General features: G+C 42.4%; 2 protein-coding genes across 7 annotated transcripts in view; both read left to right on the top strand.

The window, feature by feature from the left end:
* gabra1 (gamma-aminobutyric acid type A receptor subunit alpha1) overlaps positions 1-20,344 on the top strand; it is a 29,209-nt gene extending 8,865 nt beyond the window's left edge. For 5 of the 6 annotated variants that reach the window (XM_052529471.1, XM_035758951.2, XM_035758950.2 and 2 more), the window contains exons 4-10: positions 74-141; positions 3,439-3,659; positions 5,031-5,113; positions 7,484-7,627; positions 10,243-10,395; positions 18,236-18,438; positions 18,920-20,344. In XM_052529471.1, coding sequence (XP_052385431.1) covers positions 74-141; positions 3,439-3,659; positions 5,031-5,113; positions 7,484-7,627; positions 10,243-10,395; positions 18,236-18,438; positions 18,920-19,246 — 1,199 coding nt within the window. In that variant the 3' untranslated portion in view covers positions 19,247-20,344. The remainder of the gene's footprint in view (positions 1-73; positions 142-3,438; positions 3,660-5,030; positions 5,114-7,483; positions 7,628-10,242; positions 10,396-18,235; positions 18,439-18,919) is intronic. The other variant, XM_035758955.2, reaches the window with a different exon arrangement.
* A 94-nt stretch (positions 20,345-20,438) lies between these two features.
* Positions 20,439-26,836, top strand: LOC127906222 (chromatin target of PRMT1 protein-like). Its single transcript, XM_052457509.1, has 2 exons — positions 20,439-20,502; positions 26,214-26,836. Exons 1-2 carry the CDS (start codon positions 20,439-20,441, stop codon positions 26,834-26,836), a joined length of 687 nt encoding a protein of 228 aa, XP_052313469.1.
* The last annotated feature ends 804 nt before the right edge of the window (positions 26,837-27,640 follow it).

Genomic DNA, 27,640 nt, shown 5'->3' with positions numbered 1-27,640 from the left:
AGGATTACGAGCCAGTTAGAGCTAACGAGGAGCCCTGATCGCCACTCACTCTCCTAATTTCTTGGTTCAACAGAGCGTGTAACTGAAGTCAAGACTGACATTTTCGTGACGAGTATTGGGCCCGTCTCGGACCATGACATGGTATGCCTGTCTTTCCTCTCTGTTATTCCCCTCTCTGAAATGTCACCAGTTCTGTGTCCTTGTTCTCCCCTTAACCTATTTTCATGTGGTTTCAAAGGTAAAGTGTTTATTGATTTGATCAGCCCCCCATTAGTTTTTGGACATAAATGAAATGTCACAAGCAAGGAAATGTTATTAGACCAATTGGCTCAGTCATTTCCTAGATAAATGCCGCTTGTAGTCTTAAATGAAAGTACACGTGTATGTCAGTTTGTATTGCATGGCATGACCCAAGCGGAGAGGCTTGGTATTGATGTGGGTATAACGACTCTGGATCTTGTGTAGCCTTGGTCTTTAGACGTGGCCATGATGTACAGTGTATTAGCAGGTGCTTGGGACTAGATTGCAAAGCCCCAGTCCGTGTTCCAAATGGAACCCTATTCCCTACTTAGTGCACTACTTTTGACTAATTTTAATGGCACCCTCTTGGTCCTGGTCAAAAGAAGTGCACTATATAGGAAATAGGGTTCCATTTGGGATGCCAACACAGAGAGCAGATGCTGTTGTCATGGCTAGAGACTTTACCCTTCCTATGTCTATCATGACTGGATAATGTGATTGGATGGATATCATAATCACACTGAGATATCAATTGACAGAGGAATGATTAGGCTAGTCTTCCTCAAATGAGACAAAAGTAATTTAATTTAGCATAAGTGAGCGTACCTACCATGTGAAAAATAATGTAGAATATTCAATAGGTCCTCTTTATTGAATGGCAATGGCTAATGTGAGATTGATTTGTTCGTGATTTCTTGGTTGAGACGTCTTCTTTAACCACTGTGGATCTCTCTGTATCTCTCTCTCTCTCTGTATCTCTCTCTCTGTATCTCTCTCTCTCTGTATCTCTGTATCTCTCTCTGTATCTCTCTCTCTTTGTATCCCTCTCTCTCTGTATCTCTCTCTGGATCTCTCTGTATCTCTCTCTCTCTGTATCTCTCTCTGTATCTCTCTCTCTCTCTCTCTCTCTCTCTCTCACTCTATGTCTCCCTCTGTATGTTTCTCTCTGTCTCTGTCTCTCTCGCTCTCTCTCTCTCTCTCTCTCTTCTCTCTCTCTCCCCCTCTCTCTCTCTCTCTCTCTCTCTCTCTCTCTGTCTCTCTCTGTCTCTCTCTCTGTCTCTCTCTCACTCTATGTCTCTCTCTGTATGTCTCTCTCTCTATCTCTCTCTCTCTCTGTCTCTCTCTCTGTCTCTCTGTCTCTCTCTCTCTCTCTCTCTCTCTCTCTCTCTCTCTCTCTCTCTCTCTCTCTCTCTCTCTCTCTCTCTCTCTCTCTCTCTCTCTCTCTCTCTCTCTCTCTCTCTGTCTCTCTGTCTCTCTCTCTTTCTCTCTCTCTGTCTCTCTCTCTGTCTCTCTCTCTATCTGTTCTCTCTCTTTCCCTCTCTGTGTGAATCTCTCACTCTCTCTCTCTCTCTCTGTCTCTCTCTCTCTCTGTCTCCCTCTCTCTCTCTCTCTCTCTCTGTCTCTGTCTCTATCTGTTTCTCTCTCTCTCTTTCCCTCTCTGTGTGAATCTCTCACTCTCTTTCTCTCCGCCTCTGGTCTCGATGAAGGTTCAATATTTATGCAGTTGAACCATTTATATTTGATGTAATATGAGTTAATTACTGTTCATGCTCTAACATATGGGCCTGCGCTACCTTAGAGTAAGTAACGGAATGGTCTGGTCAGAAGAAACAGCTACAGAAGCTACCACTTCCCTTTCCCAGTCCTCTTCCATTACCTTGCAGCTCTGTTACCGTACACACTAATTACCTCACGGATCTGTTACCGTTCACACTAATTACCTCACGGATCTGTTACCGTTCACACTAATTACCTCACGGATCTGTTACCATTCACACTAATTACCTCACGGATCTGTTACCGTTCACACTAATTACCTCACGGATCTGTTACCGTTCAAAGTAATTACCTCACGGATCTGTTACCGTTCAAAGTAATTACCTCACGGATCTGTTACCATTCACACTAATTACCTCACGGATCTGTTACCGTTCACACTAATTACCTCACGGATCTGTTACCGTACACACTAATTACCTCACGGATCTGTTACCGTTCACACTAATTACCTCACGGATCTGTTACCGTACACACTAATTACCTCACGGATCTGTTACCGTTCACACTAATTACCTCACGGATCTGTTACCGTTCACACTAATTACCTCACGGATCTGTTACCGTTCAAAGTAATTACCTCACGGATCTGTTACCGTTCAAAGTAATTACCTCACGGATCTGTTACCGTTCACACTAATTACCTCACGGATCTGTTACCGTTCAAAGTAATTACCTCATTGATCTGTTACCGTTCAAAGTAATTACCTCATTGATCTGTTACCGTTCACACTAATTACCTCACGGATCTGTTACCGTTCAAAGTAATTACCTCACGGATCTGTTACCGTTCAAAGTAATTACCTCACAGATCTGTTACCATTCACACTAATTACCTCACGGATCTGTTACCGTTCAAAGTAATTACCTCATTGATCTGTTACCGTTCAAAGTAATTACCTCATTGATCTGTTACCATTCACACTAATTACCTCACGGATCTGTTACCGTTCACACTAATTACCTCACGGATCTGTTACCGTTCACACTAATTACCTCACGGATCTGTTACCGTTCACACTAATTACCTCACGGATCTGTTACCGTTCAAAGTAATTACCTCATTGATCTGTTACCGTTCAAAGTAATTACCTCATTGATCTGTTACCATTCACACTAATTAACTCACTGCTCTGTTACCGTTCAAACTAATTACCTCACGGTCGGGAGAAAACTGAGAAGCACCTTTTAATTTCACTGGCTAGCTAACTCTGTCAGGCATTCTGAAACAATGACATTCTTAGCCATAGTTATTAGTGCATGTTAGAGTGATATATCATGCCAGTGTTTGTATTGTTTGGTGCGCTAAAATCTAGAGCACTGTGCTTCTTCCTCATGTTTATGGAGGACACATTCATGAGGACAAGCTGGAAGACAGAGACGGAAGCCACTCCACCAGTTAGATAGACCTACCTTTGTTGAAGCCTCTTCCTTGACAAGACAAGACAGTCACCAGCAGGACAAATAGACCAATGCCGCTACATGGAAGCCTGAGTGACGTGAGAGAGAAACAAAGTGGTGAAAAGTGGGCGTGTGCATTACTCAGCAGCATGTGGTCTGTAACATGTCTGGCAGATATAGGACGATTAGGGCAGGACAACCTACCTCTTCCAGGTGCTGATCTTGCATTCTCTCTTACAGGAATACACCATTGATGTGTTCTTCCGTCAAAGCTGGAAGGACGAGCGGCTAAAATTTAAAGGGCCAATGGCGGTTCTCCGTTTGAACAACCTGATGGCCAGTAAAATCTGGACCCCTGATACATTCTTTCACAATGGCAAGAAGTCTGTGGCACACAACATGACTATGCCCAACAAACTCCTACGAATCACAGAGGAGGGAACTCTGCTCTATACTATGAGGTGAGAGAAACCATTTTCCCAACTGGGATATAGTCTGCTTTCTTCATATTAGATTTAGGAAGAGGTATTTTTAACACTGAAAGTGGAAATCCTCACTGGGAAGCAGAACGTGGTTTTCTCTACAGATAATAAGCATACATCTATCAGTCTCCAGTTAGATTCCAGTACATTATAATGTTTTTGTAACTTATGCTCTAGAAAATACTGTTGGTATCCAGCAAATGATTTATCCTTAAAAGTGAGTGGCAGTGGAGAGCACAAGAACCATAGTGAGTGGAGCGAGTAGTGTAGACTAGAGTGGTAGAGTGGAGGCTCGCTGTGAGTTTTCATTTGAGCTGAATCATCATAAATAATGGTCCCAGATGTGAATTTCCATGGCCCACAAAATGGAGCTAACGTGTGGGTCACAGAGGGTGGCCATAAAACATTCTTTAACATATTTATTAGCAGATAAGGACGCAGTGTGAGTTAATATTTATGTTGTAGAGATGACGAATGGGTGACATGTCATGGTTCGTTTGACATTCCCCTTTTCACTGTGCTGTCAGGAAAAGGCTGCTGCTCAGAGCTTTGCAGCAGTGTCCCTCCATTCCTTCAATTAGATTTGCAAAAGGCTTTTGTTGTATCTTATCTCGCTCTCATCTCTGTCTCTGTCTGTCTTTCTCTCTCTCTCTCTCTCTCTCTCTCTCTCTCTCTCTCTCTCTCTCTCTCTCTCTCTCTCTCTCTCTCTCTCTCTCTCTCTGTCTATCTTTCTCTCTCTGTGTGTCTCTCTCGCTCTCGCTCTCACTCTTTCTCTTTCTCTGTCTCTCATCTCTGTCTCTGTCTGTCTCTCTCTCTCTCTCTCTCTCTCTCTCTCTCTCTCTCTCTCTCTGTCTATCTTTCTCTCTCTGGTCTCTCTCGCTCTCGCTCTCACTCTTTCTCTTTCGCTTTCTCTTTCTCTTTCTCTGTCTCTCATCTCTGTCTCTGTCTGTCTGTCTCTCTCTCTCTCTCTGTCTATCTTTCTCTCTCTCTGTGTCTCTCTCGCTCTCTCTCTCTCGCTCTCTCTCGCTCTCTCTCGCTCTCTTTCTCTTTTTCGCTTTCTCTTTCTCGCTTTCTCTTTCTCTTTCTCTGTCTCTCATCTCTGTCTCTGTCTGTCTCTCTCTCTCTCTCTCTGTCTATCTTTCTCTCTCTGTGTGTCTCTCTCGCTCTCGCTCTCTCTTTCTCTTTTTCGCTTTCTCTTTCTCTTTCTCTGTCTCTCATCTCTGTCTCTGTCTGTCTATCTTTCTCTTTCTCTTTCTCTTTCTCTTTCTCTTTCTCTTTCTCTTTCTCTTTCTCTTTCTCTTTCTCTTTCTCCCACCCTCCCTCCCTCCCTCCCTCCCTCCCTCCCTCCAGACTGACTGTAAGGGCAGAGTGTCCCATGCACCTGGAGGACTTCCCCATGGATGCCCATGCTTGCCCACTGAAGTTCGGCAGCTGTGAGTGATTCGCTGTTTTCCCCCGCTCTCTTTGTCTTTCCCTTCCAACAGGAAGCCCAGTACTTGTACCTGATAGGAGTTGACAGTGGCGTAACAGCTATTTTCAGGCAGGACCTGGCCTCCCAGGCCCGCCAGGCCCCACCAAGACCCACCAGCATACTGTAGACCTCTGTTTATCGGAGGCAGTACTCCCTGTCATACTTCCAGTTCCATTGTGCCAGCTGGTCATTGCTGCCAGGTCTTCTGACCCCAAATTATCCTCGAGAAGTCGAGAGAGAGAAATAGTTTTTTGTTGATGTTTTATGTCTTCTCACTTTTGTGTATTGTTTATTTCACTACCTTTGGTAATGTAAACATATGTTTCTCATGCAAATAAAGCCCCTTTGAAGAGAGAGAGAGAGAGAGAGAGAGAGAGAGAGAGAGAGAGAGAGAGAGAGAGAGAGAGAGAGAGAGAGAGAGAGAGAGAGAGAGAGAGAGAGAGAGAGAGAGAGAGAGAGAGAGAGAGAGAGAGAGAGATACAGGGAGAGAGATACAGAGTGAGAGAGAGACATACAGAGTGAGAGAGAGACATACAGAGTGAGAGAGAGTCATACAGAGTGAGAGAGAGACATACAGAGTGAGAGAGAGACATACAGAGTGAGAGAGAGACATACAGAGTGAGAGAGAGACATACAGAGTGAGAGAGAGACATACAGAGTGAGAGAGAGACAGAGTGAGAGAGAGAGAGGAGGAGCCCAACGATAATGAGTCAGTTTGTTCAGAATAACACACCTTGAATAAAGACCAACTCTCAACTTTAAACTGGCTTGCTGAATATTACATTGATGAGGCTCCTCTGCAGTACAAATCCTCAACAGTGCTGAAGCAACACTTTACATGTTGGCTGGGTCACCAGGTGGGAAGAAATCTGGTTGTTTAAAGGTCAGTCAGATTGAGATGTTGTTTGTTTCTCTTTCCCTCTCTCTCAGTAGTGGTGTGTGGGTATAATCACTGGGGAACACAGAAAAAAAGCCATATTACAACCTATGTGTTGTGATAATTACGTTGTTTTCTCTACAACCTGTTAGTTCAAATGCCTTGCCACTGTGATATATAGATAGGCCTAAGTCAGAGACAGTAAGAACACAGTGGCAGAATAAATTCAACCACACCTTTGTTTCATCACTAAACCGGAGAGCAACCTCTGTCTGGTGAAGTCCACAAAGCATATTGCATTTTACAGTTACATGAACTACAGCATGATAAGTTAATGTTCCCCACATTTTCTGACTACTAAACAACTATTGATTTAGAACCACAGAGTTTTACCGCAAGTCGCAAAGGAAACAGAATCTGCCTCCACCATTCCAGAACCATTTCAACTTCAATGTTTCGTCATCATTGAATCACCTATGATTAGTCTAATACAGTGACAACTAAAAGGCACCAAAAACTATTTTGTCTAATCAACGGGGTGTGTGTGTGTGTGTGTGTGTGTGTGTGTGTGTGTGTGTGTGTGTGTGTGTGTGTGTGTGTGTGTGTGTGTGTGTGTGTGTGTGTGTGTGTGTGTGTGTGTGTGTGTGTGTGTGTGTGTGTGTGTGTGTTGTGTGTGTGCGTGCAAGTAGAAAAACCATGTTGACTCCCCCTACGGTCTATGACTGTCATATTTGACACATTTTTAGTTTTTGTTGTCCTAGGCTACTTGGTTAAAATGCTTGTTCGCCAGCCTAACTTCCTTATATGGGCAACGTTAGCTAGTTAACATTAGCCTTTTACATCTAGCTACATTTTGAACTTCCATCCTCTCAGGCCAGAGGCACAATATATCAATTAATGGTTGGATCAGAATCGTCGTTATAATCATTGGCCAGTACGGAGAATTAAGTAAAACCACAAGTCCAAATCCCTATCTCCATACACGGATAATTTAGGAAAGAGACAATTTTAACCTGCTAGCCACCGGAGGACAACAACACAACAAGATGTTTCTGTCAATGACGTATTGCTCTCGATGTGATGTGATTGGAGTGATCCCAAATCCCAACTAGCTTTTTTTTGGTGCGCCAGGGCCACAGTTGAGCGCAACGCTGATTGGCTATTATTTTGTATTTTGCATTCAATGCTACTGGCGGCAACAATGTCATACTCTTTTTGACCAGACAGCATCAAATAGATGGCCTACACATACAGAGACAGAGGGGCGCTGTTTTACTCGCTCAGATGCTTTTCTCCGGTGAGATACATTCAGCCACTTGCGAATTGAAGGAAAATTATTAAACACAAACAAAATATTAATTATTTTATGTTTATTTCTTGGTCATTTTGGGGGGGAAGCCTGACTCTCCTTGGCATCCTTCAATACACACCACTGCTCTCTCTTCTTCCTGACAGATGCTTACACCAGGGCTGAGGTTGTGTACGTGTGGACGAGAGGGGCAGCCCAGTCTGTTGTGGTGGCTGAAGATGGCTCTCGGCTCAACCAGTATGATCTGATGGGGCAAAGCGTGGACTCTGGGGTTGTCCAGTCCAGCACAGGTCTGTTTCCCTTGTAAAGTACACTATATTTACAAAAGTATGTGGACAACCCTTCAATTTTGTGGATTCGGCTATTTCAGCCACACCCATTTCTGACAGGTGTATAAAATCGAGCACACCACCATGCAATCTCCATAGACAAACATTGGCAGTAGAGTTGCCTTACTGAAGAGCTCAGTGACTTTCAATGTTGCACCGTCATCGGATGTCACCTTTTCAACAAGTCAGTTCGTTAAATTACTGCCCTGCTAGAGCTGCCCCAGTCAACTGTAAGTGCTGTTTTTATGAAGTGGAAATATCTAGGAGCAACAACGTCTCAGCCGTGAAGTGGTAGGCCACACAAGCTCACAGAACGGGACCGCCGAGTGCTGAGGCATGAAGCGCGTAAGAATAGTCTGTCCTCGGTTGCAACACTCACTACTAAGTTCCAAACTGCCTCTGGAAGCAACGTCAGCACAAGAACTGTTCGTCGGGAGCTTCATAATATGGATTTCCATGTCTGAGTAGCCCCACACAAGCCTAAGATCACCATGCGCGATGCTAAGTGTCGACTGGATTGGTGTAAAGCTTGCAGACATTGGAGGGAGGGAGGGAGAGAGAGAGACATAGGCAGAGAGGACAGAGAGAGAGACAGAGGCAGAGAGAGACAAAGCAAGGTCCATACAGAAAGGGTTTGATGAGATCGTTGTGGAAGAACTTGACTAGCCTGTTCAGAGCTCTGATGTCAACCCCATGGAACACCTTTGGGATAAATTGGAACACTGACTGCGAGCCAGGCCTGATCGCCCAACACCAGTGCTGGACCTCACTAATGCTCTTATAGCTGAACGGAAGCAAGTCCTTGTATCAATGCTCCAACATCTAGTTGAAAGCCTTCTCAGAAGAGTGGTGGCTGTTATAGCAGCGAATGAGTGACCAACTCCATATTAATACCCATGATTTTGGAATGAGATGTTCGACAAGCAGATGTCCACATACTTTTGGTCATGTGGTGGGTACCTACATTAAACTTCCTTCTCTGTTCTCTCACTTCCACTGCTCTGTGTTTGTAGGCTTACTCTGAGAACATGTCCCAGATTTGTCATTTCCCTTGTGGGCATCACATCCTTTACTTTCTTTTTGGTACATTGATACTGGCAAAGGTAGTGACAAAGTAAAATCGGTGACCCCTTTACAGCTATCTGAGCAGCTATCTGAGCAGCTAACCGATCGCTGCTGCTGTACATAGTCTATTGGTAAATAGCCCACCCATTTTCACCTACCTCATTCCCATACTGTTTTTATACTGTTTTTATTTATTTACTTTTCTGCTCTTTTGCACACCAATATCTCTACCTGTACATGACCATCTGATCATTTATCACTCCAGTGCTAATCTGCAAAATTGTAATTATTCGCCTACCTCATGCCTTTTGCACACATTGTATATAGACTCCCCTTTTTTTCTACTGTGTTATTGACTTGTTAATTGTTTACTCCATGTGTAACTCTGTGTTACTGTCTGTTCACACTGCTATGCTTTATCTTGGCCAGGTCGCAGTTGCAAATGAGAACTTGTTCTCAACTAGCCTACCTGGTTAAATAAAGGTGAAATAAAAAAATACAAATAAAAAAACAGTGCATTTAACTGCAGGCCGAAAGGTAGATTTGAGTGTTTCTGTATTGGTCTGTGTTTGATAGTGTCAATACCTATCTCATTCAATTATATATGCTAATTCTGAGGAACCATTGATTTACCAAAACAATGTAATTAATGTTGCATGACCATTGAATGATTCCTTTGTTTAAATCTCTGTCAAACATAAAAAGCCAATGTATTACTACCTAGGTCAGGGATCATCAACTCAATTCAGCCACTGGCCAATGTTTTCTTCAGCCGATGGTCGGGGGCCGGAAACATGATTTCAAATCATTTGTATGCAAGTTGACTGCAAGAAGCCCAAACAAATCTAATATTTGACTAAAAAATAATCATTTCAAACCTTGCAAACATTTGTATACAATCACGTTTCTCTCTGTGTGGGAATACTTGGCAACATATTTCAAATAAATCCACCCGCGGCCGCCAGTTGGGTAACTCTGACATAAGTCATTCCCAGTGCTGTCGCAGAGCATTCAATATGGTATTGCTCTAAATGCATTGATGAATTGGGTTATTATCAACTAACTCCATGCCACATTATTGAATTAGTTGATAAATGAGGCCTAAACAATAGTAATAAATGACTGGCAATAAAACTACTCCATGTCCATAACATGACTAACCTCTACAAAGCACACATAGACAGACTTCCTGTTCGGTATGGTTTAATGGTCTTACACGACAGCTGAAGATAATGGAGTGCACAACACCAGCACACTACATAGACTGATTGGATGTATTAGTTTCCATATCTTTTCTTTCTAATGGGCTTTTATTTCTGTTTTGGAAGGGGTGTACGTTGACGCAGAGAAGAACTGCACTCTCACACATTTTTGGAGTATATCAGATCAAATATTTAGGATTCACAGGAGCACTAGAGCTCTATGAAGTGGCTCTCCAACTCAGATGACACAGCCCCTTCTCATGCTTTTCAACTCTCTGTTTCCCTCTGTCCCACCTTCCTGAAAAACAGGAGAGTATGTTGTCATGACGACACACTTCCACCTGAAGAGGAAGATTGGTTATTTTGTCATCCAGACGTACCTGCCCTGCATCATGACGGTGATCCTGTCCCAGGTGTCCTTCTGGCTCAACAGAGAGTCCGTCCCAGCCAGGACTGTGTTCGGTGAGTCCCTACTACTTCATGCCGAACGTAAACCGGTTGACATACACTCAGTGGTAACTAATCACAGCAGACCTACACTTTCATTGAGATTGTGATGGGAACAGAGTGATCCTCATCACATTGCCTTACTAACGTCCCTTCACATGTAGCTCTGGATTCAATTACTACACTATATCTCAATTTTGATAGAGTAAGTCTGTCGCCCATCAATTAATGAGTTTGTGTCGAAGCAAAGGAAAAGTATCACTGACAAATCACATTGGTTGGTTTTCTAAAGTCAGTATAATAAACCAGATTGGTAGAATTATCTTATTACCGTCTGTTCACAGTGGAATTACAACCTCTATTCTGGCTGAGTGTTACCGTCTGTTCACAGTGGAATTACAACCTCTATTCTGGCTGAGTGTTACCGTCTGTTCACAGTGGAATTACAACCTCTATTCTGGCTGAGTGTTACCGTCTGTCCACAGTGGAATTACAACCTCTATTCTGGCTGAGTGTTACCGTCTGTTCACAGTGGAATTACAACCTCTATTCTGGCTGAGTGTTACTGTCTGTCCACAGTGGAATTACAACCTCTATTCTGGCTGAGTGTTACCGTCTGTTCACAGTGGAATTACAACCTCTATTCTGGCTGAGTGTTACCGTCTGTCCACAGTGGAATTACAACCTCTATTCTGGCTGAGTGTTACTGTCTGTTCACAGTGGAATTACAACTTCTATGCTGGCTGCGAGTGGCTGTGACTGTGGATATGCGTGTGTGTGAGAGAGAGTGGTGTGTGTGTGGATATGCGTGTGTGTGAGAGAGAGTGCTGTGTGTGTGGATATGCGTGTGTGTGAGAGAGAGTGCTGTGTGTGTGGATATGCGTGTGTGTGAGAGAGAGTGCTGTGTGTGTGGATATGCGTGTGTGTGAGAGAGAGTGCTGTGTGTGTGGATATGCGTGTGTGTGAGAGAGAGTGCTGTGACTGTGGATATGCGTGTGTGTGAGAGAGAGTGCTGTGACTGTGGATATGCGTGTGTGTGAGAGAGAGTGCTGTGACTGTGCTGTGACTGTGGATATGCGTGTGTGTGAGAGAGTGCTGTGACTGTGGATATGCGTGTGTGTGAGAGAGAGTGCTGTGACTGTGGATATGCGTGTGTGTGAGAGAGAGTGCTGTGACTGTGGATATGCGTGTGTGTGAGAGAGAGTGCTGTGACTGTGGATATGCGTGTGTGTGAGAGTGCTGTGTGTGTGGATATGCGTGTGTGTGAGAGAGAGAGTGCTGTGACTGTGGATATGCGTGTGTGTGAGAGAGAGTGCTGTGACTGTGGATATGCGTGTGTGTGAGAGAGAGTGCTGTGACTGTGGATATGCGTGTGTGTGAGAGAGAGTGCTGTGACTGTGGATATGCGTGTGTGTGAGAGAGAGTGCTGTGACTGTGGATATGCGTGTGTGTGAGAGAGAGTGCTGTGTGTGTGGATATGCGTGTGTGTGAGAGAGAGAGTGCTGTGACTGTGGATATGCGTGTGTGTGTGAGAGAGAGTGCTGTGTGTGTGTCAGCTCGTACGCAACAGCGTTCAAAAGGAAGACTCTTGTTGGTCAGTCTGAAGCTTCTCCTTAGCAGAGCAGAGTACTGTCCAGCTGGGTTGTCCTTGTTTTACCTTCTCCTCTCTCTGCGCATCGCCCAGTGTCTCCCATGGCCTAGTATTTATTAAAAGAGCTTTCAGAGCTCCATAATACAGCCTTTATGTGAGTGTAAGGAAGAGGGTTTTTCAGCACCAGTCCCAGCCTGTACTATGTTTGCTGCAGGGTTCCTGTGGTGCTGTTGCCTACCTGGTGCTGTTCATCACATGGCAGAGAGAGGAGTAGGGGAATGAGGTTGACCTTGATGCATAAACTGACATATGGAATTGTTTTAAGATGGTTATACTATGGATCATTTAGCTATTTGATTTAGAATTGTAGGACCCCTTTAGGTATATAAAAATATATATATATATTTGATAAAATATTGATTTGGGCCTTTACTACTAAAGCCCATAAAAGTCACAAAAATTACAGTAAATGACAAAAAGGACAGTAAAACAATTAATCATAAGAAGCAAGTTTTGAGGTATCGTAGGAAATATATACATATATATATATTTCCACATATTGAACCTCTATTTTTAAGGTAGGAACAAAACTACCTCCATACTTCCATTAGTTTTTGAATCCGGAACTGGTTACCTTCAGACGAGTCCCAGAGAACACCGTGATGTTTGTGATGAGACGGTGACACGGTCTGACAAACACCACTCTAACTCTGCCACCTTTCACTGCAGATGCGGAAGTGCTACACTGCCAGATGCGGTGGATTGAGACGCAATACAGTAACTTGCGAAAGTATCCTCTTGGCATTTTTCCTATTTTGTTTCCTTACAACCTGGAATTAAAATAGATTTTCAGGGGGTTTGTATAATTTAATGTACACAACATGCCTACCACTCTGAAAATGCAAAATATTTTTTATTGTGAAACAAACAAGAAATAAGACAAAAAAAACTGAAAACTTGAGCGTGCATAACTATTCACCCCCCCAAAGTCAATACTTCGTAGAGCCACCTTTTGCAGCAATTACAGCTGCAAGTCTCTTGGGGTATGTCCCTATAAGCTTGGCACATCTAGTCACTGGGATTTTTGCCCATTCTTCAAGGCAAAATTGCTCCAACTCCTTCAAGTTGGATGGGTTCTGCTGGTGTACAGCAATCTTTAAGTCGTACCACAAATTCTCAATTGGATTGAGGTCTGGGTTTGACTAGGCCATTACAAGACGTTTAAATGTTTCCCCTTAAATCACTTGAGTGTTGCTTTAGCAGAATGCTTAGGGTCATTGTCCTGCAGGAAGGTGAACCTCTGTCCCAGTCTCAAATCTCTGGAAGACTGAAACAGGTTTCCCTCAAGAATTTCCCTGTGTTTAGCGCCATCCATCATTCCTTCATCCATCATTCCTATTTTAAATCAAGTTATTTCTTAGATTTCACTTCACCAATTTGGACTATTTTGTGTATGTCGGTTACATGAAATCCAAATAAAAATCCATTTAAATTACAGCTTGTAATGCAACAAAATAGGAAAAATGACAAGGAGGTGAATACTTTTGCAAAGCACCGTATCTCTATCTTAAACTGAAAGATTTTGATGGGGATCGTTTTGTTATGTAACTTAGATTGACGCACCGGTGCTTCAATCAACTCTAGGCTATTGACAATCAGCTTATTTATGGCTGCTATTCTTATTGATTGTTTTTCAGTTGAGACAGTTGAATTTAAGATTCCAATAATCAGCTGTACATGCTTGTATCGGTTCTATACTGTACTATACTGTATCTGTACTAGTGTTTTATACTGATGTTTGTAACAAGCATATCTTATCAACTCTTCAAATGTAACTTGTTCAAGACATTAAGAAATAATGAGTGAAATTAGAGTAGTAGTATTTGTCTCATCAAGTCATATTAACTAACATAAGATATTGTAATGTATTGCCTCCTGGTTAATAGGTTCCGTGTGAGTGAGAAAGCACAGTATTCGCACACAGCCTCCCTTTTAGATAAATAGGCAATTTAAAAACACAGCAGTGGGTTAGGTAGGGTTATCTATTTGTCGTTGTTACGATTAAAGAAGGCAGATCAATTCAGAGACAGATTATTGCAGTGGAAAAATTATTTTCTATTTATTTATCTATCATCCCAATAAAATGAAATACATATATGGTAATGATTATATGGCTCTGAAAGGAAAACTGTATGAATATGTTACATTATATTCCATTTTGGAGCAAATACCCTGTCCTTTATTCTCTCTCTGTGGCTGTCATAGACATCAACGGTGCTCAGAAGATTAGCTGTCTTTCTTCCCTGCTCTTAAAGTCATCCACAGTGTATGTACTGGCTGTGCTGTGCCCAGCTGCTTTTTGATGTATCTGCTGATTAAGGTACAATGGAAGCGAAAGAGAGAGAGAGAAAGAGAGAGCGAGAGAGAGAGTGAAGACAGCCAGAGAGAGAGTGAGTGAGAGAGAGTGTGTGACTGTGGGTGGGTAGACCAATCAGCTACGGAGATGCTGCGGAGATGTGATGCTGGCACACATATTTCTTGCAACATTCCCCCCAGTAAACACTCTCAGAGTACCGCTATACAACATCTTCTGGGTTGCTGTGTGCCACTGGCATGGTTAGACATGTGCAGAATACGTTTTAGTTATTGATAAGGCCATGAATAAAGCAGTAGTCTTAAGGTTGACACAGCAGGCTTCTCTGATAGGTGAATAGAGAGGACCACTTCACTGCTGGGAGTGGTAAGAAGTTAAATATGAGTTTATTTGAGATTTCATTTGATATACTTGATTTATTTGTCATCATTCATCCATGATTTCCTTGTGACAGCGTTTTCTATCAGCCACAGGCGTGACCGGTGTGACCGACACTATTACTCTTTATCTCTAAAATGTTCTTCCCTGCTACCTACTGTGTGTGTGGAGGCAAACCTTGTTAGAAGATGTGTTGATCTGAATCAAGTGGCAGTGCTTCTGCACATTGAGCTAAATTGAGTGGAAGGAATACCAAAAACTGAGCTAAACAACTACAAATCCACACAGAACTTTCTAGATGGGCGCCTCTGTTCAGTAAGGGCCACCACGCCTATTAGTCCAACTGGTCAAATAGAGTAATGTAATGATTCAGTCGCTGTGCTCATTTAGGTGAGAAGGAATCTGAATACTGAACAGTGTTTCTCTGTTCTATAAGTAAATGTTACCATGCCCAACACATTACTTTGTTTGCATTCCATGCATCATTTGGGATTTTAACACTTGCTTTTTGGGGGGGTGGGGGAAGGGTTGTGAAGACGTAACAAAGTTAGAGCCGGCGAGTTGTTTCCATGGCAACACAGCTTGCTGTCTCTATTTATGATAGTGGGAAAGACTGTGGTGGGTTAACGAAGGATGGAGGCTGCTGCCTTAAACCAGCCTCATGACTGGCTGTCGCATGCCCCTCCCACTTCCCCAAACCCACTTATTCATCCAATCCCCCCCCCCGCGCAAATCTTCAGGCACGGTTAGATGCGGTTGTGATGTGTTTTCCTGCAGGCTATGGATTCTAGCTGAGCTCCTAACAAAAGGGTAGCGTGTAGGAGACCTCAACTTCTAATCACCCCTGGCAAATCTCCTAGCATGGAAATCCAGCCAGTGATGATCAGACTGAGGTGACTGAGCTGCTGAGGGGATAATGTCATGTTGGGGGCGCTGCCTTTCACAGCACGTAGCTATTTCTACTGTAAAGCCCTGTCCAGACACAAAAACACTCTAAGCCCATGATGGACCCTCATGATGACAGTAATAGAAAGCTGATTTGACACCGTACAATAAAGGAAAGTGTCCGAGGTCGATCAAGATTGTTTTTATGGCAGTGAAAAGACATCTTGATAGTAGTATGATCTTTCAAAGTAATTCCACCCCTGTCATACTACTCTAGTCGAGTAGAAATTATATCATAGCTTGGCCTTATACAAGGCTATCTGCAAAATCTAGTGGTCCCTCTACAAATGGAGTGAACATGCATATTTTGGGGACATTTGAATTTTGTATTGATTTTATTATTTGTTGCTGACGTGATTGTATTATTAGCATCACTTTGTTAGCCTCATGTAACTCTATGAGATCAGAATAGAATGAGCGTGAATGGGATGTAGGACTATGAGTCATCATCACATCATCGGAACGAGAGAATTCATCATTCTGATGGCAAACAATAACATTCAGAGCTCAGAGGAGAACGTTAACCACTCCACTGCCAGATGCTTTTGTGGCTTTGAGATTGCGTGCGTGTGCTGTCTCATTTGTGATTGAAATTTGTATTTTTTTATTTAGTAAGGTCATAAGAGTTAAATAGACATCAAAGAGCCTCACACACCACCATGGAAAATGATTTTCAAATGTAGTTTGTAATATCTTTGTGAAGTCTAGAATAATTCTGCATTTAACTGTGAGAAAAACATTTTTATTTTCTATTCTCATCAACAAAAGTAATTAAAAAGAAGTATGATTAATTAGAATAAGGTTGTCCATTAACCAGGTCACAGGACCAAGGTCAAACCAAGTCGCAGGACCAAGGTCAAACCAAGTCACAGGACCAAGGTCAAACCAAGTCACAGGACCAAGGTCAAACCAAGTCGCAGGACCAAGGTCAAACCAAGTCACAGTACCAAGGTCAAACCAAGTCGCAGGACCAAGGTCAAACCAAGTCACAGGACCAAGGTCAAACCAAGTCACAGGACCAAGGTCAAACCAAGTCGCAGGACCAAGGTCAAACCAAGTCACAGGACCAAGGTCAAACCAAGTCACAGGACCAAGTCGCAGGACCAAGGTCAAACTAAGTCACAGTACCAAGGTCAAACTAAGTCACAGTACCAAGGTCAAACCAAGTCACAGGACCAAGGTCAAACCAAGTCACAGGACCACGGTCAAACCAAGTCACAGTACCAAGGTCAAACCAAGTCACAGGACCAAGTCGCAGGACCAAGGTCAAACTAAGTCACAGTACCTTCCAAGTCACAGTACCAAGGTCAAACCAAGTCACAGTACCAAGGTCAGTGGAGTCACTGAGTTTTAACCTATCTCTAAAACACCAGGTTGATTCTCTGATTTGTCTAATCTCTCCATCTCGGTCTCAGTCAACACAGTCATCCAAGCAGAGCAGAGTAGGGAGAGACAACAGTAGTTTAGAAGCGTATGTTGGAGTTCAGCTTACTGTATACTCCAGAGTTTTATGTTTTATGTTCACTGTATTTGTACAGTATTTTCTGTATGTTGTCTTTTTTGACTGTGCGTCTGTATCCTGTCTGTACATTGTCTATTGCTGGCAGCACCTATTCACAAAGTCAAATTCTAGGTATGGGTAAATGTAATTAGTGAATAAGTGATTCTGATCCTGCTGACAAGGCTAACACTATCCTTTTTCTATATACCTGTTTTAGCCAGTACCATTGCAGTATAACAGTATAACAGTATAACAGGGGTGGTGGAGGAAGACTGTATACTGGCTAGTTCATGACCAGTCTCTCCTTCTGTCCCTTGAATTGCCTTGGCCCCAGCTGAGTTCTCTGTGTAAGCCGCTGGGCTGTTATTGTTTTGTGGTGTAAACATCTGCAGCAGTCCGTGGGGGTGAGCAATGCACCGACAGACATACCCTGACCTGCTTCTCTTCTCCAACAGCCCTGCTCTCACCTCTGCTTTAACAAACCCCAACTATAGTACATGATGACCTCACATAACCCTGTAGGCTTAACACCCTCCCTCTTTCTGTTTTTAAGTTCATCCAACCTTTCGTGCGCAGGTATTATGCAGGCTTAAAAAGAAACGCATGTGTTTTGGTGCTTTTATCAAAACTAAATGATGTCTCCACCGGCATTACATGATAATTCCTATTTCTCTGGGGCTGCAGCCTCGTTTTTCATGTAATGCATGAAGTTGGAATCAGGGATGCTTTGGAGAAGTTGGCAAGCTTTGCGGCAGCTAATCAAAATCTAATGTTCAGGATGCCAACATAATGGTAGCTCATGCTTCATCCATTTAAGCAATTTTACCCAGTGACCAATTATGTTGTTACTGATTCAAGATGTGCAGTGTTACATATGTCAACAACAGTGTGTTTTAATTTGACCAGAACATCCCCATTTTGTAAATGCTCACACGTGCTAGATTGGACAGTGTGTAGTTGTTGAATGTAATATGTGTATTTAGCCTACAATGTGAAACCAAAACAAGCAAGAACATGCTTTGTTCCATTCTAGAATGTAACCCATTCTCCTTCTCTGTCCATACAGGAGTGACAACTGTGCTGACCATGACCACCCTCAGTATCAGTGCTAGGAACTCTCTCCCCAAGGTGGCCTATGCCACAGCCATGGACTGGTTCATTGCAGTCTGCTATGCCTTTGTCTTCTCTGCCCTCATTGAGTTTGCTACAGTCAACTACTTCACAAAGAGGGGCTACGCCTGGGATGGAAAAAGTGTGGTGCCAGAGAAGGTGTTCTCCCTCTTATAAAATATATTGTATTTAAAAAAAAAAAATACGCATTTTGTGACATTAAGATTTTTAAAAACTCAAATTGTTTCTAAACATCAAGATCGGGAGTGTTCTACCTAAAACCTGAGCAGTTAGTTGGAGCACAACATCGAGGGTTGTTTTTATGTCATTTGCTCATCTCAGTGGAAATGATATTCATGGGACATGACAAAAATATGAATAGTTTAGTGTTCCTCCATAGTGTTCAGGTCGTCACTGTGTCACCAGTGCAGTTAGAACTACATTACTATGTGGTCTTCAGCTTCTCCTGAACAACACTGAGAGTGCTATTAGACAAACTCTCACACAATGTTTCGCCATGTTTTGTTATACTTATCCGTAAAGGTTGTCCCAAATGTAAATTGCTTGCTTGTCAATGTGCTTTGTTGGTTTGGTTTCTCATAAACTAACCCAAGGAACGGTCTGTTTACCTCTCATGCAGCAAAAGAAGAAGAAGGAGTCCCTCCTGAAGAAGAACAACACCACCGCCTACACTGCCGCCACTGCTACAGCCTTCGCTCCAAACATTGCCAGAGATCCTGGTTTGGCCACCATTGCCAAAAGTGCTCCCCCTCCCCCCACCGAGCCCAAGGAAGAGCCCAAGCCCAAGCCACCAGAGGCCAAGAAGACCTTCAACAGCGTCAGCAAGATCGACAGGATCGCCAGAATAGCCTTCCCCTTACTCTTTGGAACCTTTAACCTGGTCTACTGGGCAACTTACTTGAATAAAAAGCCTAAGTTACAGGGTATGACCCCAGGATCCCACTAATCTCAATCCCTCTTTCTTTTTCCCCCGAATGTTTATTTTCTGAAAACATGGTTTTCATGCTGGTTGAATTCCCAGTCGCCACATTGCTTTAATGTCAAATACCTTCCAAGATTTAAAAAAATAAATAGAAAAGAATAAAGGTCTTAGGATCAATGTGGTGACTATTTCATGGGAATTGTTTTTGGGGGGAGGGATTATGCTACTAAAGAAAATATGCTATAAATAATATATGATATACACAAGAGAATGCTCTTCTACAAATGCACATAGCCCAACAATTGTTAACTATTATTTGTTTTAGTTTTCTGATATATGTTCAGTTGTTGTTTTGCATTACATTTTTAACACTGTAAAAGAAATGTGTGTTTTTGCATGGACTGGGCGTTTTTCTTTTTCAAAGATCAATCAACATTTATTTCACCAATGGACCAGTTTGTTTGATATCAGTGACAAAATGCTACCTTCAATCTTCATCAAATATTCCTCTATTCTCTGTAGTTGATGTTTTTGGGGTTTGTTCATTTCCTTTTGTTGAAAGAATCAAGATAGAGGTTCAGCAATAGCAATAAAACATGTCTCAATGGAAACAACATCATTCATTCATCGATTTTACAAGAAGCTAAATGATTTTATTGTTTCTATGTGCAACATTAGGAGTAATATGAATTTAGTTGTTTTGTAAATATGATCAAGTGTTAGAGATGTCAACATTATGTTTAAGCTTTTCAAAGAGTAACTAATGGTATACACATACAACTCCTGGCAAAAAAAAGATTTTCTTTCTTTAACTGTTTATGAAACATTGAAATTAGTTTGTATGAAGAGAGTATTTACTGGTTCACTCCAAAGTGACTGTTTCTTACCAAGTCAGCGTTCCACTGATCACTGGTCAACGTTGCCAGTGCTTATCAAGTTATCAAGTACTTATCAAGTATAAGTTAATATATATTCAACTAATTCCATAGCTGTGTGTATGTGTGTACTGACACCAACAATGTGTCAGGTCTGGGATAGTAATGAGTAAGAATGTAAAACTGTCCAAGTCTAAATGTCGGAATGCATTTTATATTTAGAATTAAAAAACACTATTATTCTTTACTTTGGTTTCTGGTTTCTATGGCAGAGATGAGCCCCTACAGGGACATTTGTACAGGGCCCAGAGGACTGTCAGCAACATTGTTAAGTTTCTAAGATGGCTGGCAGCAGTGAGCGTTGCACCGAGCGGGCAGTGGCCAACACATTGAGAGTGAAGAGCAGTGCCACTAAGGAAAGGCTACTCCCATGATTGATGACACTACGTTTTCCATCCTGCTCTATTCCGTGACCCTGTGATGGCGCCGTAGTTCCCTTCTTCTGTTTCCGATGTTTTAGACATCACTTAAAACGTACCTGCTACGCTGCCTTCAGTCTCACATGCCGTTAGGGGAATGCTGCTTTTTGGACTGCATCTGTTGCTGCTTGATGTTGATGAGAGAGAAGGCGGAGGCACTCAACTCTATTGGCTAGTGCTGTGTTCTGCGCATAGGAAATGTCTTGTAGTTATTTGACAGTATTGAATATCTATATTTTTGTAGCATGATGTCAATCACTCCTCAGAGAGAACCAACAGATTCTAAACCAAACGTGAAAACATGTTTGCTTTCTTTTTATTTTCTCATTCCAACAGACAATGTTTTCCCAGATGTGGCAAGTTAAAGTTAATTGTCCTTCTCAAATTCTGTTGATGTAGCAATATTGATTAGCAAGGGCTTTTTGAAAATCTGAATTTAAAACATGCATTGTCCGGGATGATATCCATGGTAGCTTTATGCTGATCTCTGTAGTCATAGTTCCATGTGTATTGTTGTTATCCAAAATATCTTTGGATTAACGATCACGAGCAATGGCTTATATTTTTTCTTCTCTGTGGTTTTCAAGCCGTCAGCACCAGACTTGCGTTCAGAAATCTATGATCCAATTTGAGAGTGGGGGTATTGCATAGCACGGGCTGGGGTGTTTTTACAGTAAATGGGTTTTATAGTACTGGACATTGTGCAGTGGTGATGACATCTCTGGACCTTGTAGAAAGACTAGAGTGTATTGTATATCAGTGCACAGGGGTGAAAAGGTCAGTGTTTCCCTAGGGAGAAGGAGAGAGTCAGTTGCATTACGGCCAATAGACAGAATCCATTCCTGGAGATGGAGGGCTTTCAGTATGCAGGTTCACTCTGCCGTGCACAGAGCAGTCTGTTTCAAACTGCGTCAGGAACACAAGTTCCGTGTGAAATGTACAAATATAAATACATGGATAATTCAATTCAAACGTATTGTATGGATGTTTAATATCATGACGAAAAGAGTATAAATATATATATAATATACATAATGCATATATGACTATTTCATAAAAGATACTAGCTAAGATAATGATAAATATTGTTTGTACCAACCTATTGTTATGCCTTTTGCACATTAGAAGTATACTTTACATGTATGTAGTCAGCTTTGTGCTATGCAAGGACAGCTTTGCATCACGTTAATCCACTTTTTCTTTGACCGTTGTTTGTCCAATTAAAAAGGTGTTGTAAAAAGCTAAAAAACCATGCAATCTACTTAGCCATTTAACCATTTTTTTCTGCTGGGTAATCACAAAGTTGATAGTGATTGTGAATTACTCTACCATTATTTCTTGATGTACATGTCTGAATCTAATGATGGTTGATGGAAAGATGATGGCTTTGAATGTCGAATGCATTTTTCTGGGGGGGGCGGGGGGTTATGGTAATAAAGTTAGTAAATTGAAAACCTCAAGCTAAAGTATATCAAGTTAACATACATATTTTTATTTGAGGATAAAATTAATCAGATTTGATCATATAATCTGAGACTGATGAATTGCAGACTGGATAAATAAATGTTTTTCTTTTCCACATAGGTAGCAATTTAGTTTTAGAGATAAATAAATCCCTGAAGGGTTCCTCTATCATTTAGCAAATGAAAACCTCAGCTACAATTCCTTTCATAGTGGAAAGTGGACCCATCCCACTTGTTGTTATTCTGGCATAATCATTTAGGAAGGCATTGTATTTGCTCCATAGCACTGGCTGTGGAATCTGTGGCACATTTTCAAACATGAGCTTCCAACCCCTTACCTTTTTACATTCATCAGCTGTAACATGTAAAAGCACCTCAAACCGATCCCCTATGTTGGAGACCAAGTGATCCCCCATCGAGAATCCTCCCTCATTGCTTTTCAAAGTTGGGTCTTTGATCAATATTAGGTGCCTGTGGGAGTTTGTTGTTTTCTTGTGCATTTATTTATCAGGCATACAAATATATTTAAATCTGAAATAAAACCACATTTTCTGAAGCGCAAATGTTGCAGATATATAATGGATGAGGGTGAAAGGCATCCACACACACTGATATGTAACATCTGGTAAATTACAAACGATGATGGAGAAGGGGAAGGATTCTGTTGGATTGGATGGAAAGGTGCATCTTCTGCAAATGTCTGGTTTTGTTATAAAATGACTCAGTAGAATCTGATTCTCAACATACGTCTTTAAATAAACCTGGTCACGTTGACATTTTTATCAATGTGTAATAAATGATTAAAATGCCAACAAATCTTTCTTTTATGACTTGGCGTACTATGCTTTCTGTTACTTTTATAACCAAAGATAATACTTGAGAACTGACAGTTCATACATGTATGTGTCTCTTGGGGAATGGACAATTCAAATGCATAAGAGTGAGACCGTTGCAGCTTATTACACATACAATACATGTGTCAGGGACTCAACGGGACATTAAGTGAAATTGTGCACAGGCAAGGGAAGGAATAACACATGTTTCTATGGCTGGTATGTCTCAGGGGGTAGTTTTGGTTTGGTGACAAGGCTAAGTTGACATAAATAACAATACATAACAGAGTGATGTCCCCTGGTTAAACTGATGTACAGTACTGTAAAGCTCTCCAACAACATCCTAATCAGAAGAAGGTCCTAGAGCCCTACTATTACCCAAATGATGATCTCTATCCTCCTTATCTTCTCTCTCTCTCTCTCTCTCTCTCTCTCTCTCTCTCTCTCTCTCTCTCTCTCTCTCTCTCTCTCTCTCTCTCTCTCTCTCTCTCTCTCTCTCTCTCTCTCTCTCTCTCTATCTATCTCTCTCTGTCTCTGTCTATCTCGCTCTCTCTTTCTATTTCTCTCTGTCTCTGTTTCTGTCTCTGTCTCTCTGTCCCTGACTCTCTTCCTCTCTCTAATGCACATTGAAGTTAGAAAACACACTAACCAATGGCTATTGACTTCCCCTTTCACAGCTCTCCCCGTCTCTTTCTTAAAGATACAAGCAGTCCGTGGGGACACTCATATAAATAATGTTCTTCTTCGTTCACTAACCATGAATGTTCTGAGTGTGAGAGAGAGAGTCTGGAAAAAACACCAGTTTATTATATGCAGTGTCTAAGATAGGAGTCTAAAGTTAATTTCAATTCAGTAGGAAATTGTCTGTTCTCTGTTTTATGCTGAGTGAAAGTTAATTGGTTGAGACCTCACATACCGACAGAGAGAGGGAGGTAGCTCGCTTTCCTCTACGTCTTTCAAGTGGTGGTGATGGGCCATCCTCTTTCTTCCCCCTGTCCATACCACCGTCACATTGAGGTGCAGAGGAACGTGCGTTGGCTTCCTCAAAAGCATGAGACGGTTACATAATGTGGGGCTTCTGCTGTTGGCTGAGATGCTCTCGCTCTCTCCCCTCTCTGGAAGTGCCTGCCTGCCTGTCTGTCTGCATGGTCTCCCTGTACTGGGCTCCAGAAAAGCCAGGAACTATGAGCCATCTCTCTGTCAGCTCCAAGCCGCATTGTGCCACATTCAATTCTTTGGCTCTTAATTCACTCGGCTGTAGGGGTATGTGCTGAGATTCCTAGAAGTGCTTTCTCTCTCGCTCACTCTCTATGTCAATTCAATTCAAGTCATTTCAATTTAAGGGCTTGCCAAAGCAAGTGAAGTTGATAATAAACAAAAGTGAAATAAACAATAAAAATGAACAGTAAACATTACACTTACAAAAGTTACAAAGGAATAAAGACATTTCAAATGTCATATTATGTGCAAATATTTAAAGAAAAAAAGGGAAATAAATAAATAAATATGGGTTGTATTTACAATGGTGTTTGTTCTTCTCTGGTTGCCCTTTTCTTGTGGCAACAGGTCACAAATCTTGCTGCTGTGATGGCACACTGGGTATTTCATCCTGTAAATATGGAAGTTTATCAAAATTGGGTTTGTTTTCTAATTCTTTGTGGATCTGTGTAATCTGAGGGAAATATGTGTCTCTAATATGGTCATACATTTGGCAGGAGGTTTAGGAAGTGCAGCTCAGTTTCCACCTCATTTTATGGGCAGTGTGCACACAGCCTGTCTTCTCTTCAGAGCCAGGTCTGGCGGCCTCTCTCAATAGCAAGGCTATGCTCACTGAGTCTGTACATAGTCAGAGCTTTCCTTAAGTTTGGGTCAGTCACAGTGGTCAGGTATTCTGTGACTGTGTACTCTCTGTTTACGGCCAAATAGCATTCTAATTTGCTCAATTTTTTGGTAAATTCTTTCCAATGTGTCAAGTAATTATATTGTTGTTTTCTCATGATTTGGTTGAGTCTGCAGAATTTTGCATGCATAGTCTCAATTTGGTGTTTGTCCCATGTTGTAAATTCTTGGTTGGTGAGCGGACCCCAGACCTCTCGCTCTCTCTATCTCTGACATTACCTGTTCACTCATATCAAAGATTACTTTGGCAGGTATTTGGACCTGTGATGTGTATTTCCCCATCAATTTAAATGAATAGGTCAACATTACTGTATCTAAATTCCTTCACCTTACAAAAGGGCTTTTCGCATTGTGTCTGTTGAAAACGGTTTGTGCCTGAGGGGCAAAAGTGTTTATCTATACTTTTTATGTGTGAAGAAATGCCAATTGTTTTATACAACAGAAATACAAACTCCCAATACGGTAGTCCAATAGATCCTATTTCATCTATAGTATTAGGACAGACATTTATTTATGTTCAATATAGCTCATGGAGTTTCATCTGCCATGTTGGATAGCACACAAGAAAACCAATGAATGGACTTGGAAATGTATGAAAAAGCATGAAACAGGTGCTATATTCATGTAGATTTCTATCCATGTAGATTTAGGCGCATTGGACTCCCTATGGCGGGAGTTGATTATAAAGTTGATCCAAAATAGAAGGGGTTCTGTTTAATTCTATGTCTCATTCTCTACCAATCGAACAGATACTAATGGCAAAATCCCCCAGAGGGATAACACTGTCATCTACACCCATGTTACCCGAGAGGAGGTGATGTTGATCATTAATAACACACATTCACACAGAGACACACACACACAGACACAGACACACAGACACACAGACACAGACACACACACACACACACACACACACACACACACACACACACACACACACACACACACACACACACACACACACACACACACACACACACACACACACACACACACACAGACACAGACACAGACACAGACACACACACACACACACACACACACACACACACACACACACACACACACACACACACACACACACACACACACACACACACACACACACACACACACACACACACACACACACACACAATTAAAGCCTTTCAAATCCAATATAAATGTGTTAGCAGCCCAAATAGTAAGAAGCCCCAGAGGTGTTAGAATTTGTGGCAATAATGCTACAGTACATACCACAAAAAAATTACATGCTGGACTCGGATGTGTCGGGCAGTGCAGGACAGCAACATTAACCTATGAGCTGCTCTACGGGGGTTGTTGCATTAGCGATACTGTTCGTCATTCAATACCGATCCCTCTAAATAGGCATATCAGATTACTTGGTTGAATTTTGCAGCGCCTCCCAATCAGCTAACGAGTCAAAAAGTTGCCAACAGCAAGACTCGTCAGCCTCGCGGAGAGGGGCGGAGTGGAGAGGGGCGGAGTGGAGAGGGGCGGAGTGGAGAGGGGCGGAGTGGAGAGGAGCGGAGTGGAGAGGGGCGGAGTGGAGAGGGGCGGAGTGGAGAGGGGCGGAGTGGAGAGGGGCGGAGTGGAGAGGGGCGGAGTGGAGAGGGGCGGAGTGGAGAGGGGCGGAGTGGAGAGGGGCGGAGTGGAGAGGGGCGGAGTGGAGAGGGGCCGAGTGGAGAGGAGCGGAGTGGAGAGGAGCGGATTGGAGAGGGGCGGAGTGGAGAGGGGCGGAGTAGAGAGGAGTGGTGTGGAGAGGGGCGGAGTGGAGAGGGGCGGAGTGGAGAGGAGAGGGGAGTGGAGAGGGGCGGGAGTGGAGAGGGGCGGAGGGGCGGAGTGGAGAGGGGCGGAGTGGAGAGGGGCGGAGTGGAGAGGGCGGAGTGGAGAGGGGCGGGGTGGAGAGGGGCGGAGTGGAGAGGGGCGGAGTGGAGAGGGGCGGAGTGGAGAGGGGCGGAGTGGAGAGGAGCGGAGTGGAGAGGAGCAGGAATTAAGCCTCCAGGCAGTAGGCCGTAATGATATCATCAGCAGATTGTATGTCCTTGGTGCCTCTCATTAGAATCCACAGGCCCTCTCTCTTTCTGGGGCCAGTGGTTTGTTTTTGAAGTTGTCACTTGGGTCAGCCTGACCGCAGGGCAGATCGCATTGATCCTCTGCTCATACATCGCTTCTGTTTCGACTTCTGTAATTGACATGTTTCTCTGGAGATAGGGGGAGGTTGGAGAGGGGAAGAGGAATGGAGGAGAGGGGGGATGAAGAACAAGAACGTATTTTATAGAGAAGCAGGCCGTAAGTAGAGAACAGGAAGGAGTTGTCCCCTACTGATGACTTCACATTCTGTTCAAAGTGGACTTACTGGTGACTTTTGGTAATCCTTTTGTGTAGAAGAAAGGTTGCGTGCATGCCTGTGTGTGTATCTAATAATATTAAGTTGTTATTTTCCTGTCCTGTCATTTTCCATGTTTTAGATTTAGTCTAGTCTTAGTATTTTTACTTAAAAATATCCTTAAGCCTTAGTCACATTTTAGTAATTTAGAAAAATTTAGTCTTATCAAAACACTGTGGGCCATTTTAGTAAACTAAATGCCCTTTTCATTTTAGTCACATTCTAGTCACATCACATTTGTACCTATGGTAAACATAAATCACTGACTTCCATGTGCACAAACATACATAGCCTTAAGATGAGGGAGGATGATCATTTTTTATGAGCATGGCCTTATTTCTATTACACCATATTGGATGAATGTCATTCATATTCCTTTTACCCAGGTCAATGTGATATTGATAGGTTTAGGCTACTATATGATAGTCAAATTTACCCATAAGGTTGCTACATCCTAGCCTATGAATCAACGTTTAC

This window comes from Oncorhynchus keta, chromosome 11 (assembly GCF_023373465.1).
Source record: "Oncorhynchus keta strain PuntledgeMale-10-30-2019 chromosome 11, Oket_V2, whole genome shotgun sequence".
Classification (NCBI taxonomy): Eukaryota; Metazoa; Chordata; class Actinopteri; order Salmoniformes; family Salmonidae; genus Oncorhynchus; species Oncorhynchus keta.
Note: the sequence above shows the minus strand (reverse complement) of the source record. Positions and strands in the feature narration are given on the sequence as shown.